The 12259-nt window shown below is 48.0% G+C and overlaps 1 protein-coding gene across 4 annotated transcripts in view; it reads left to right on the top strand.

Moving 5' to 3' along the window:
• Window positions 1–11931, top strand: part of Faf2 (Fas associated factor family member 2) — a 42268-nt gene extending 30337 nt beyond the window's left edge. For all 4 annotated transcript variants that reach the window (XM_008771488.4, NM_001399396.1, NM_001017445.2 and 1 more), the window contains 4 exons: window positions 407–584; window positions 3996–4167; window positions 4908–5051; window positions 8832–11931. In XM_008771488.4, the coding sequence (XP_008769710.1) occupies window positions 407–584; window positions 3996–4167; window positions 4908–5051; window positions 8832–9014 (677 nt within the window). In that variant the 3' untranslated portion in view covers window positions 9015–11931. The remainder of the gene's footprint in view (window positions 1–406; window positions 585–3995; window positions 4168–4907; window positions 5052–8831) is intronic.
• Window positions 11932–12259: the final 328 nt, after the last annotated feature.

Here is a 12259-nt window from a genome sequence, read left to right as displayed (position 1 = left end):
ATCCCCAACCCCCCAGAAAGCTATCTTCTAATGTCTGCACACAACTGTAGAGGAACTGGAGTGATGGCTCAGCGGTTAAGACATGGGCCACTTTTCCAGAAGACCCAGGTTCATTACCCAGCACCCACATGGCAGCTCACAGGTTCCAAGGAGTCTGACGCTCTTCCAGCCTTTACAGGCACCGTGCATGCATGTGATGCTCAAGTGTCCATGAGACAAGTACTGACATACATAAGACAGACAGAAATCTCTAAGTGTGTTTCCATCAGTTACTTATTACAAAAGAAAGAAAGCAGTAGAAAAAGAAGAGATGACACCTTCCCTTTTCCCATCCAAGAGTATACGTCTGAGGATTGGTCTGTTGCATCCCAAGTCTTATGCTTGATCTCTTGGGTCTCTGTGTCAGTCTCCCAGGCTTTACGAGAGAACACCTATCCATTCCTGGCTATGATTATGTTGAAGGACCGGCGAATGACTGTGGTAGGAAGGCTCGAAGGCCTCATTCAACCTGATGACCTCATCAACCAGTTGACGTTCATTATGGATGCAAACCAGACTTACCTGGTGTCAGAACGCCTAGAAAGGTACTAGGGGGTTCTTTTCTGGAAAGAGACAGATGATGTTTGGACAACTGACTTGGGGCTCCACAAACTACTTTCCTTTGTCTTGGGCACTTTCAAAGCCTTTGCTTCATGTTGAAGGAGAGTTCAGAATGCGGACCATCATAGACAGAACTTCATGTGGAAAAGGCGAGCTGATTATAACTTCCCCATTACATGAGTTATGTACAATAGTGATAGAAAATTGGAAATGGGAAAGTCAAAGAAGAAACTGAAAAGCATTGACCATTCTAGGGTGCTTCTAGTTTTGTAGACACTTGTGCACGTCTCCCTTTGCTTACTCTGAAGATAATAATAGAAAACAAATGAGGGGTTGGGGATTTAGCTCAGTGGTAGAGCGCTTGCCTAGCAAGTGCAAGGCCCTGGGTTCCGTCCCCAGCTCCGAAAAAAAAGAAAAAAGAAAAAAAACAAACAAACAAACAAATGAAAGGCCAGCCCATTTACCTACTCATGCTCAACATACATCACTTTGGGCACCAGCTGTATAGATGGTTTTTCCACACACCAAGCAAGTTGTGTAGCAGTGGACAATAGCCAGGTGTCTGTGTGTCAGTCTGTTCCGAGCCTCTGCCCCTGAGGCAGCCTCAGTCTCCAGGGTTGAGAGCTCTAGCCCAGGCCTGCTGTGTCCCTTCACCCCTCTCACCCTGGATGCCGACTGCACGCCTGCACTGCTTTACAGCCTCAAAGCAAGGTTCCCTCGGCTCGTGCTATGACGGTGAACTCAAGCAATTTAGCTAAGTTGGAAGCACTCAGCTTCCCTTGTTTCAGCTCTCGGGAAGTTGTTTGAGCCCTGTCCTTCTGGGGTCCAGACTCGACTGCCTGAGCTTGGTGCAGACATCAGCAGCCGCTCCAGGGTAACGGGGGACAGCCATCCACGGTGCTTTCTGTGTGAGCGAGGACCAGCTGTGTGCAGCTGTAACCCCAACACCAAGCAGAGCGGAAACAGGAGGACCCTCCAGCTTTGCCGTCTAGACAGTGAACGAGCTTCAGGTTCATTGAGAAACCCTGTCCCAGAAAATAAATGGAGGGGCTGGAGAGATGGCTCAGTATCTAAGATTCAAAGGACCTCAGTTCAGCTCCCAGCACTAAAGATGGGCAGTTCCAGTAATTCCAGTTCTGGGAGATTCCACTCTGTGTATATATTCTCTGTCTCTCTCTCTGTCTCTCTGTCTCTGTCTCTCTCTCTCTCTCTCTCTCTCTCTCTCTGTCTCTGTCTCTCTCTCTCTCTCTCTCTCCCCCTCCCTCCCTTCCTCCCCCCCCCACACACACACAGAGTTTTAAAAAGAATAATAAATTTTTTTTTTTTTAAGATTGAGGGCCAGAGGGCTGGAGAGATGGCTCAGCAGTTAAGAGCACCCGACTGCTCTTCCAGAGGTCATGAGTTCAATTCCCAGCAACCACATGGTGGCTCACAACCATCTGTAAAGAAATCCGATGCCCTCTTCTGGTGTGTGTGAAGACAGCTACAGTGTACTTATATATAATAAATGAATAAATCTTTAAAAAAAAAAAAAAGATTGAGGGCCAGAGGGGTTGGGGATTTAGTTCAGTGGTAGAGCGCTTGCCTAGGAAGCGCAAGGCCCTGGGTTCGGTCCCCAGCTCCGAAAAAAAGGAACCAAAAAAAAAAAAAAAAAAAAAAAAGATTGAGGGCCAGCAAGACTACACTTCTTTCAAGCCTGAGTCCTCAGGACCCACATGGTGGAAGGAGAAAACTGACTCCCACAGGGTGTCCTCTGACCTGCACGTGTGTGCTGTGGCATGTGGCATGCCGGCTCCTTCCTCAGCATCATGTACAAATAAGCACATGAAGAAGGGCGCATGCCAAAGCCTCTAGGTGACCAGAGTGTGGAGAAGAGATATGCCAAGTGCTTGGCTCAGCTGTGGTCCTTCCTCAAGGCTCAGGGATGTCGGGGGTGGGAGTGGGGGGCAGGACAAGAGGAAAGGCAGAGGTGGAGAGATGAAATCGCTCCTAAGTTTCTGTAAATAACTCCCAACTTCCCTCTGTCAAGAAACCATGCTCAATGGCCACATTGAGAAGGGCAGGGTCAGGAGGATTTGCTGAGAAGGTTCCGGTGCAAAGGGAGGGGATGAGAGAGGATTGGAGTTGAAAATGACTAAAGTTCACTATCTAAACGCAAGAGATTGTCAGAGAGTTAAGTGCAGAGCCATGAGATAGCTCAGTGGGTAGCGCTGGCTACAAAGCTGCACCCAAATTTTGATCCCAAATGCCAATGAGTTTGCTTTGCTCTGCTCTAGGAAATGCCTTCATGGGTGGCATTTCTACCCTGCTCCCAAATCTCCAGGAGAAGAAAAAATAAACAGGGAATGCACTTGAGTTCCTAACACTGGGAGGGAAAGGGATCAGAAATTGAGGGCTATCCTTGAATACATAGTAAGTTTCGAGACTATCTCGAGGTATATAAAACCTGTGTCCTAGTCAGGGTTTCTGTTGGTGGGATAAGACACCAGGACCAAAGCAAGCTGGGGAGGAAAGGGTTTATTTTGCTTATAGTTCTGTATCAGCTCATCATCCAGGGCAGTCAAAACAGGAACTCAAAACTGGACAGGAACCTGAAGGCGGAGCTGATGAAAGAGGCCATGGAGGAGTGCTGCCTACCAGCTTGCTCAGCCTGCTTTCTTACAGAACCAAGACCAATACCAGGCCAGGGTGGCTCCACCCACAATTACCTGGGCCCGCCCACATCAGTTACTAATTAACAGACTTGCTCGCAGCTTGACCTTATGGAGGCGTTTTCTGATTGGGGTCCTCCTGTCAGAAGACTCTACCTTGTGTCAATTGACAGAAAAACTAGTCAGGACAGTCCTGAGAGACGTCAGGACATGAACTAAACGAAGGAGAGGCCGTTTGCTGCTAACTGGGTGTTCCTCATGCCTCGCTCATCCTGTTTTCTAATGCCATCCCAGACCACCTGCCTAGGGGGTGGCACTGCCCACAGTAGACTGGGTCCTCCCACATGAATCACTAAGAAAGTGCCGCATAGGCTTCCCCATAGCCCTGGGAGTCTCTCACTTGTGGTTCTCTCTTCTCAGGTGTGTCCACTTGTGTCAAATTCACAGTAGCAACAAGCAGGACACTTGTCTCCTTAAGAAATAGATTATTTAATAAGGTAGAAGCCAGGAGCTGGGCATGGTGGACTTTTCTCTAATCTCGGTACTTGAAAGACTGAAGCAGGAGGATCTCAAGCTTGGGACTGGCCTGCAAGACAAGGGAGGTCAGGAAATGCTCTTGCCTGCTGTGCTGTGCACACGGCCTGCCCTTGGTTCTATCCTAGAGATGAGTGAGCAGGAGGAGGACCACCGGCCAGGAAAACAAGTTTGTAAAGTTAGTGTTGAACGCTTCTCCTCCATCTGCAGGGAAGAAAGGAACCAAACCCAGGTGCTGAGACAACAGCAGGATGAAGCCTACCTGGCTTCTCTCAGGGCAGACCAGGAGAAAGAGAGGAAGAAAAGGGAGGAGAGAGAGCGGAAGCGCCGGAAGGAGGAGGAGGTGCAGCAGCAGAAGCTGGCGGAGGAGCGAAGGCGGCAGGTGAGCCACACCTCTGTTCCCTGCCTTTCGATTTGCTGCTTGCTTCTGGCCAGGACACACCCTTTCCCCAGGACCCAGTGCCTGTCCCTGTCAGCAGTGCGTGTGGTACAGTAGGCCTGGTCCTTGTTTCTTACCAAGAGGGTTTTTTTTTTCTTTTTTCTTTTTTTTTTTCTTTTTTCTTTTTTTTCTTTTTTTTTTCGGAGCTGGGGACCGAACCCAGGGCCTTGCGCTTCCTAGGCAAGCGCTCTACCACTGAACTAAATCCCCAACCCCAAGAGGGGGTTTTTTGAGGGGTTGCTTTTAAAGTTTTGTCCAGCTGGATGTAGTGGTACAGGCCTTTAATCTTACCACTCAAAAGGCAGAGGCAGGATTGAGGCCAGTTTATCAGTTTGAGGGCAGCCTGATCTACATACCAAGTTTTAGGCCAGCCGGGGCTATATGATGAGACCCTGTCTCACTCGACCAGGGAATAAGGGAGCGTTTATTTATCCGTTCTGTGTATGCGATGTGAGAACACAGTACACACATGCCAGAGGCTTCTGTGACGGTCTCCCTCCCCCCTTTCCATGATTTCTGGGATGGAGCTCAGTCTGTGTCAGGCTTGTACCTTCAGGGCCCACACCCCATTACCTGCTGAGCTGTGCTCCTGGCCCCTCAGTGATTGTTCGTCAGTTTTCAGTGAACATTCGTGACCTTTACACCCCTGTTCGGCCACATCCTCACCTTTGCTCTGTCTCTAGAACTTACAGGAGGAGAAGGAGAGGAAGCTGGAGTGCCTGCCCCCTGAGCCCTCCCCAGATGACCCTGACAGTGTCAAGATCATTTTCAAGTTACCCAATGATTCCAGAGTAGAGCGACGATTCCATTTTTCACAGTCTCTAACAGTAAGGATCACCTAAGCCACATGGTGTTATAGATTGGGACTGTAGATGTGGAGGGTGGAGGGCAGAGGACAGACCAGGGGAGGCTGGTTGGTCTCCTTCCTTTGTCTGGGTCCCCGGGATGGAACCTTCAGGCTTGACAGAGGGACCTGTGCATGCTGAGCCCTGGTGAAGGGCTTCTGCTCCCCTTCTAACCGTGTTCTGAACTACAAAGTGTGCAGTTAGCACAAAAGGTAAGACACAGAGACCTAGCACAGAATGGAAAGGAGGCGTGGCCATGGGAATGAAGCAGTGAGAGCAGCACTCACACCTGCTTTGGGGGTTTTGATTTCCAGTGCTTAGAATGGAAGTCAGGGTCTCCCATTAAGCTGTCTCTCCAGCCCTGGGTTTTTAAATGTATTTTTCTTTTTCCTTTTTAAGATTATTGTATTTTATGTGTATATGTTTTGTCTGCATGTACATCTGCACACCAGAGGAGGGCATTAGAGTCCATGAGAGTTACAGGAGACTGCTGTCATAGATGTTTATGAACTACCAGCTGGGTGCTGGAAATTGAACTCAAGACCTTAGGAAGAGCAGCCAGTTTTTCTAATCACTGAGCCATCTCTCTAGCCCTGGAGTTGCCTCCCAGAGTTCCTGCTATGTAGTACGCAGTCAGCAGATGTTGTTCTCCTTGTTTCCTATCTACAGGTGCATGTAGATCTTTGAGGGGGCAGGAGGGGGTTCGAGATGGGTTTCTCTATGTAGCCCTGCTGTCCTGTAACTTGCTCTGCAAACCAGGCTGGCCTTGAACTCAGAGATCACCTGTCCCTGCCTCTTGAGCTGGAACTAAAGGTGTGTGTCAGCATACCCCACTTTGTATGTGTATCTTAACTTACAGATTCACTCCTCAGTTTCTCTGTGGAGTTCCCTGAAGTTTCTACTCCTATCCATACTCAGAGGAACAGTTTCTATGTGTGAAACCTAGCAAGGTGCCTTAGGCTTCTCATTTGTTTTAAAGTGTGTGTGTGTGTGTGTGTGTGTGTGTGTGTGTGTGTGTGTGTGTGTACACGTGTTTGCATGTGTTGCATTTGGAAATCAGAGGTCAACCTCAGATGTCTTTCTCAGGATGCATTCCCTATTTCCTGTGACAATCTCTCCTGGGACCTGGGCTTGCTCTCAGGTCCTAGGATCTCCTATCCTCCCTCCCCAGCACGTCGTCATTATATTTCACGTGTCTCGTGAGTGTTTTGTCTGCCCGTACATATGTATGTGCTCTGCATGTATGCCTCAAGCCTGAGGAGGCCAGAGCTGTTGGATCCCCTAGAACTGGAGTCACAGAAGGTTGTAATCTGCCATGTGGGTTATTCAGCTGGGCACCAAAAACGGAACCCACATTTTCTGCAAGAGCAGCGAGTGCTCTCAACTTCTAAACTGTCTCTCAAGCCTCTCTTTCTTTTTTTAAAGACCTATTTATTTTTATTTTATGTATATGAGGGTTTTGCCTGCATGTATGTCTGTATACTATGTGCTTGTAGTGCCCGCAGGCACTAGAAGAGGGCGTTGGAGCCCCTAGAACAGGGCTTACAAACAGTTGTGAGCTGCCATGTGGGTGCTGAGAACAGTCCAGGTCCTCAGGAAGAGCAGCCAGTGCTCTTAGCACTGGGCCATTGCTCTAGCCCTGTCCACTTTATTTACTTGTAAAGATTTACTCTGTGTGTGTGTGTGTGTGTGTGTGTGTGTGTGTGTGTGTGTGTGTGTGTGTGTGCGCGCGCGCGCATGCGTGTTGCTGACAGTTGTGAATTACCCAGCAGTGCTGAAAGCTGAATTTTGGTCCTCTAAGAGAGCAGCAAGGGCTGTTTTACTGCTAAGCCATCTCTGTGGCCTTATGAATAAAATCTTACATAGTTTTAGTTTAGTTGGAAAAGGGGCTTGGAGAGAAGAATGACATCCAAGGAGTCACAGTTAAATCCCATGCTGGCCTGGAATTAACCATTCATTGATAGTAACATGACCAAATAATTTAGTATTCTTGAAAACCTGGTGCCACCTGCCCTCACATATAATCTTAGGAGTGACACATCTGCGTTAATGGCCAGCCCTGATGGCTGTAGTACAGACCACTGAGTGTAGCAGGCTTCCTTCCACCTCAGCAGAGAGGGAACGACATGACTGACGACAGGGTAGACTCTGAGTTCTAGGACAGCCAGAGCTACAGAAACCCTGTCTCAAAAAAAAAAAACAAACCTTAAAAATAAACAGCCATCTTGAACAGCTCTCCTTGGAAATGGCTGTTTCTGAGACTGGACCAGGAGAAAGAAAAAACATTAGGCTACAAAATGACTTGTCAGAAAGCAAGGCATTGTTCCTAGAGGGATGGGGACATGTGCACAAGACATGAAAGCCAGCCATCCAAACTCAACTCTAAGTTTGAACAGGAACATAGCTGCTGACACTGCATAGCCTATTGGCTAAACAGGAAGTGTGGGACCTCCATTAATAAAAAAAAAGTGGTGGGGCTGGAGAGATGGCTCAACATTTAAGAGCACCTACTGCTCTTCCAGAGGTCCTGAGTTCAAATCCCAGCAACCATATGGTGGCTCACAGTCATCTGTATGTAATGAGATCTGATGCCCTCTTCTGGTGTCTGAAGACAGTGTCAGTGTACTCATATACATAAATAAATACATCTTTTTTTAAAAAATAAAAATTAAAAAACAAGTTTAAAAGACTGAAGAACCTTGTTGTTTCAGAGTACATCCCTACATACACCCCCAGTTAGAGAAAACCTGGTCCCACCTGAACTGTCATCGGTGTGTACCATAATTAAATGTGCACAGTACTTTCAGTTCACTGGTGTGAGTACTTTAAACCATTTTAAGGACAGGAGAATGCATGAGTTATAGCTGAATGCCTGAGGAACTTGGCTTGGAGGAGGATCCTGAAACCTCCATGGTATGGAAGGATAGCATATTAAACTTTGTAGTATATCAGTTAAATGCTCTGATTTTGAGGTTATTTAAAGTCTTCTGAGATAATGGGATACCAGGTTGGCAGACAGCTTAAAATGAACTCAAAGGGGATAAATATTCTGAACACTGCCTTCCAGCTTTTCCGAAACCATGCCTATTTCTAGTAAGTATTGTTTGCTTGGGTGGTTGTAATTGCCCCATGCTGCTGCATGCCTTTGATCTCAGCATAGGGGGAGGCAAAAGAGGCGGTGGATCTCTGAGCTACATTGTGAGACCCTTAAATAAGTAAAGAAAAATTTTAAATTGTTTAGCTTTACCTAAGGTCAGATTCTTGGGTGGCAGGGCTGGGGTGGGGGGAGTCAAAAGACTAGCTTGTGTGAATTCTTTTTTTTCTAAGACATGCTGTCTGGAACTCACTATGTAGACTAGGCTGGCCTTGAACTCACATTATTCTGCCTCCAAAAGTGTTGGGCTCGTGCAGTCTTCTGTCTCCTTTACATGGTATAAGGCACTCACAGTGAACTGACAGCACTGAGCACAAGTAATTATGGTGCTCACTAGTACGTCGTTCAGGTTTCCCACTGTAGGGTTCTCTAACTCGGGGTGTTTGTAGGGACGTACTCTGGAGCTATGAGGGTATGAGGTTCCTCAGTCTCTTAAACTGTTTTTCTAAAGGCATGGGCTGCCACACTCCGGTGAACTCTTTAAAAGAAGGTAGAATTCCATTAGAATAGGACTACTGTCTGCTTGGGTCTTCCTGGGGAAGGTTAGGACATGGGACTTCACAGTGAGTCTCTCCTTACCACGTTCTTTTTCTGTGTGGCATCTACAGGTCATCCACGACTTCTTATTCTCCTTGAAGGAAAGCCCTGAAAAGTTTCAGATTGAAGCCAATTTTCCAAGACGGGTACTTCCCTGTGTCCCTTCAGAGGAATGGCCCAACCCCCCCACCCTGCAGGAGGCGGGACTAAGCCACACAGAAGTTCTCTTTGTTCAGGACCTGACAGACGAATGACACTTTTCTGCCTCCTTCTTCCCACCCCAATCCCTAAAAGAAATGGAAAAACAAAAACAGAGAACAAGAGATAAATTCATATTATTATTATTATTATAATACAATATTTTTTTTAAAAAAACTGCTGCATCCTGCGGAAGGATCGGAAACCATGCTGCCTGCAAGAGGCACAGCCTGTGTGCGTGTGCAAGGCCGGCAGTGAATGCACCTGCCCAGCAGACTCGCCTTCCACAGCCGCCTCTCCATCCTCCAGTGAAGACTTCACCTCCAACCCATCCCTCCGCCCACGTGGGGAAGGAGACATTCCCACTGTTTCTCAGTCATTCTTGCTTTTGTAGAAAAGAAAAAAAGAAACCCACCATCAGCTCCAGCAGCAGCTCCTGAGGACCTGCTTCTCCTACTTCCAGAGGAAGAGGGGAGAGAAGGATGGACTGACTGCCCACAGTTCATGAATAACTTTGTTTCTGTTTGCTTTGTAATGATAATGACCAAAGGAGTGAGGCTGACTTAGGTGTATTTTTTCCTCAGATTTGATAAAGAGCCAGTGCCCTGGGCTCCATGGCCCACGGCGGTGTAATAAAGGTGCCCTGGGCTCATTTGTGCTTCCTTCTGCCACTGTTCCTCTCACGGTCCCAGAGGTATCCCATTTGGAGCAATGAGAGGAAGTCTGGGATTGTGACCCACAAAAGGCTGTGTGTGGGGTGTGTGTTCCCTTTACACACACATACAGCTTCTCCTTGGCATCTGTACCAGGTGGTGGTGAAGGGGTCTCAGCCAAAGGACAGCAGCTCCTGCTTCCCCTCTGACTGCACACACTGCTCTTCCCGGCTTTCCTAACTTGCCGAGCTCGGTGCCTTTCCAGAGGACTAGGGCCCGGGCCCTCCGTCCCACCTGCGGAGGCTCGTCCTGTTTGAGTGCACATATGATAATGATGTTTAAGGATATAGACCCATCGCAGGCATGGTGGTGTGCTGGGAGGCAGAGGCAGCAGATCTCTGAATTCCAGGCCAGCCTGGTCTACAGAGTGAGGAGGCCCTGTCTCAAAGTTTTGAACCAGAAACTTTGAAAGAGAAATTGGACTCCCAGCCTGTGTGTGTTGTTGGAAAGCACATTTCATGGCACCAGAGACAGTTTGCAGCCTTCCTCTTGCCGTGGTGAAGCAACAGGAGCCTTTTCCCCCTTGAAATGTCTCGTCTGTGATTGAGTTTTTGGTAGTGGGTATGTGGTTGAGCCATGTATGAGCACATGCCAGTGTGTGCTGACAAGTGTTCCAGTATGGGCTTGCTGTGCTGGTACAGGCTTGACACTGCCGCTCTCTGAGGTTCCTGTAGTTCACTAGTGTGTGGGGGCATTCCAGTCCGGAGAAAGCATAGCTTGTGTTGGTCACCTCCAAGAGACCCTCTAAAGCCACTTCTCTCTGTGACAGTCCTGTGCTTCTGTTCTCTGCAGCTCTCTGTTGTTAGAGGACGGCTTGTGGAGTCATTTGGAAAACCTGAGCAGATCCCTGAGGCCTTAGCACAGGGCTCTGATTCTACCTTGGGAAGTGTTAGCGCAGCTAGGCCGGCTGGAACTACAGTGATAGGTTGAGAGGACGCTCAGGAGAAGTCTGTCTTGCTGACATCGATGCAGAGAGGCTTTCCCACTTGGAGCCACCCTCCCAGCTTGTAGTCCCTGTCTGACTGCCCGGCACATGGGCATGTGTACTGTGGCAGTGTCTTGTTCATGGCTGCTTGGGGAAGTTCTGATTTTCCCTCTTAATCTCGTTCTGTAATGTGTACATTTTAATTTTATGCCTTTTGCCTTTTGATAACTGCAAAAATATACTAGATGCCAGACTAATAAAAAAGGGGTCCACTCTTGCCACAACTCTGAGGGCAGCCTGTTCATGTCCTGGAGGCTTTACCCGTCACCTGTCCCCCTCCCTTAGTTTTCCTCTCAGCTTTTTGAGATAGGTTCTGATGGCCCAAAGTGGCCTCAAACTCTACATACCCAAGGCTGGCCTTGAACTACCCTCCTGCTTCCCACTCCTGTGGTGCAAATGTGGGTATGCACCACCACGTGAGGCTCTCCAGCAGCTGTGAAACACTTTCGTGTTCTTGCTGTCCCCTGTTCTGCTGTCTTGAGGCCATTTCTCTCCCTGGGTGAGCTGTAGACTTCACCTTTCGTCCCCCAGGCCAGTTCTGTCTGGGACTCCCTAAACCTATGAGCTAGAAGAGACCTTCGACCATTTGCTGCTGTTTAAATTGCTTCCAAAAGATCCCACCAATTGTTCCAAAGTCGTCATGGACAGTGGAAGCATTTGTTTCCAGTTGTGCCCCTCCATCCCCTGTCAGATGGCCTCGGCTGAATGACCATGGGGATGACCAAGCAACAATGCCTGAGTGAGTTGAATTTTTGCAGCCTCAGTCTGGTCTTTTCTTCCTCTGCAGAATTGTCTGTGGCAGATAGGTTTTGTTTTTGTTTTCCTCCTTGCTTGCTTCCACTATGAGATGCAGAGAAGGCAAGAGAATTCCTATTTCTTTAAAAACTTACACAAAAAAGAAAAAAACCCTAGAATTTTCCAACTGATCAGTTATTATGAAAATTGCTGACAGTGCCAAGGCCAAGGAAAGAATGTCAGAGGCGACTGAGAGGCGCAGCAGCCCCAGAGCACATATTCAGAGGGTGTCACCTGGCACTGAACAGGGACCTCCACCTTCCAGCTGGTTGGCTTTTCTGTTTGTCAGGGGGGAGGTTTTGACTTGTGAAGAACGCAGCAACAGAAGATGCATCCACAGAGATGCAGTGCCCCACCTGTACTGCACCTGAGTAGTTAATAATTTCCTGAAGAAATCTAGTGTACTTCAAATTTTTTCATAAAGGTTTACATTGTATTGTAGGTTAATATTAAACGTTTTATAACAAAAAATGTATAAAACCAACTGTGGGTCTTTCTGTCCGGAAGCTTGCCCATGTGGAGGGAAGAGTGGAAAAGCATCCAGGGAGCATCTGTACAGTGATTGGCAGGCCTTCCACAGCCATACTGGATCCCCGGGGAAGCGCCATCTGGCTGGTGTAGGAAGGGGCCTGCCATGGGGTCAGCTTTGTGAGTCAGCTGTAGCTGCCCCAGTTGTAAATGAAACTTCCTTTTAGAAGTTTGAAGAGTAAATGAATTAAGTGTGTATGGGACGGCCAACAGACAAACCCCATGTTTGTGTCCTGTCCCACAGGCGTGTACTTGGCAGGAACACTGTTATGGAATGTCC

This window comes from Rattus norvegicus, chromosome 17, assembly GCF_036323735.1.
Source record: "Rattus norvegicus strain BN/NHsdMcwi chromosome 17, GRCr8, whole genome shotgun sequence".
Taxonomy (NCBI): domain Eukaryota; kingdom Metazoa; phylum Chordata; class Mammalia; order Rodentia; family Muridae; genus Rattus; species Rattus norvegicus.
Note: the sequence above shows the minus strand (reverse complement) of the source record. Positions and strands in the feature narration are given on the sequence as shown.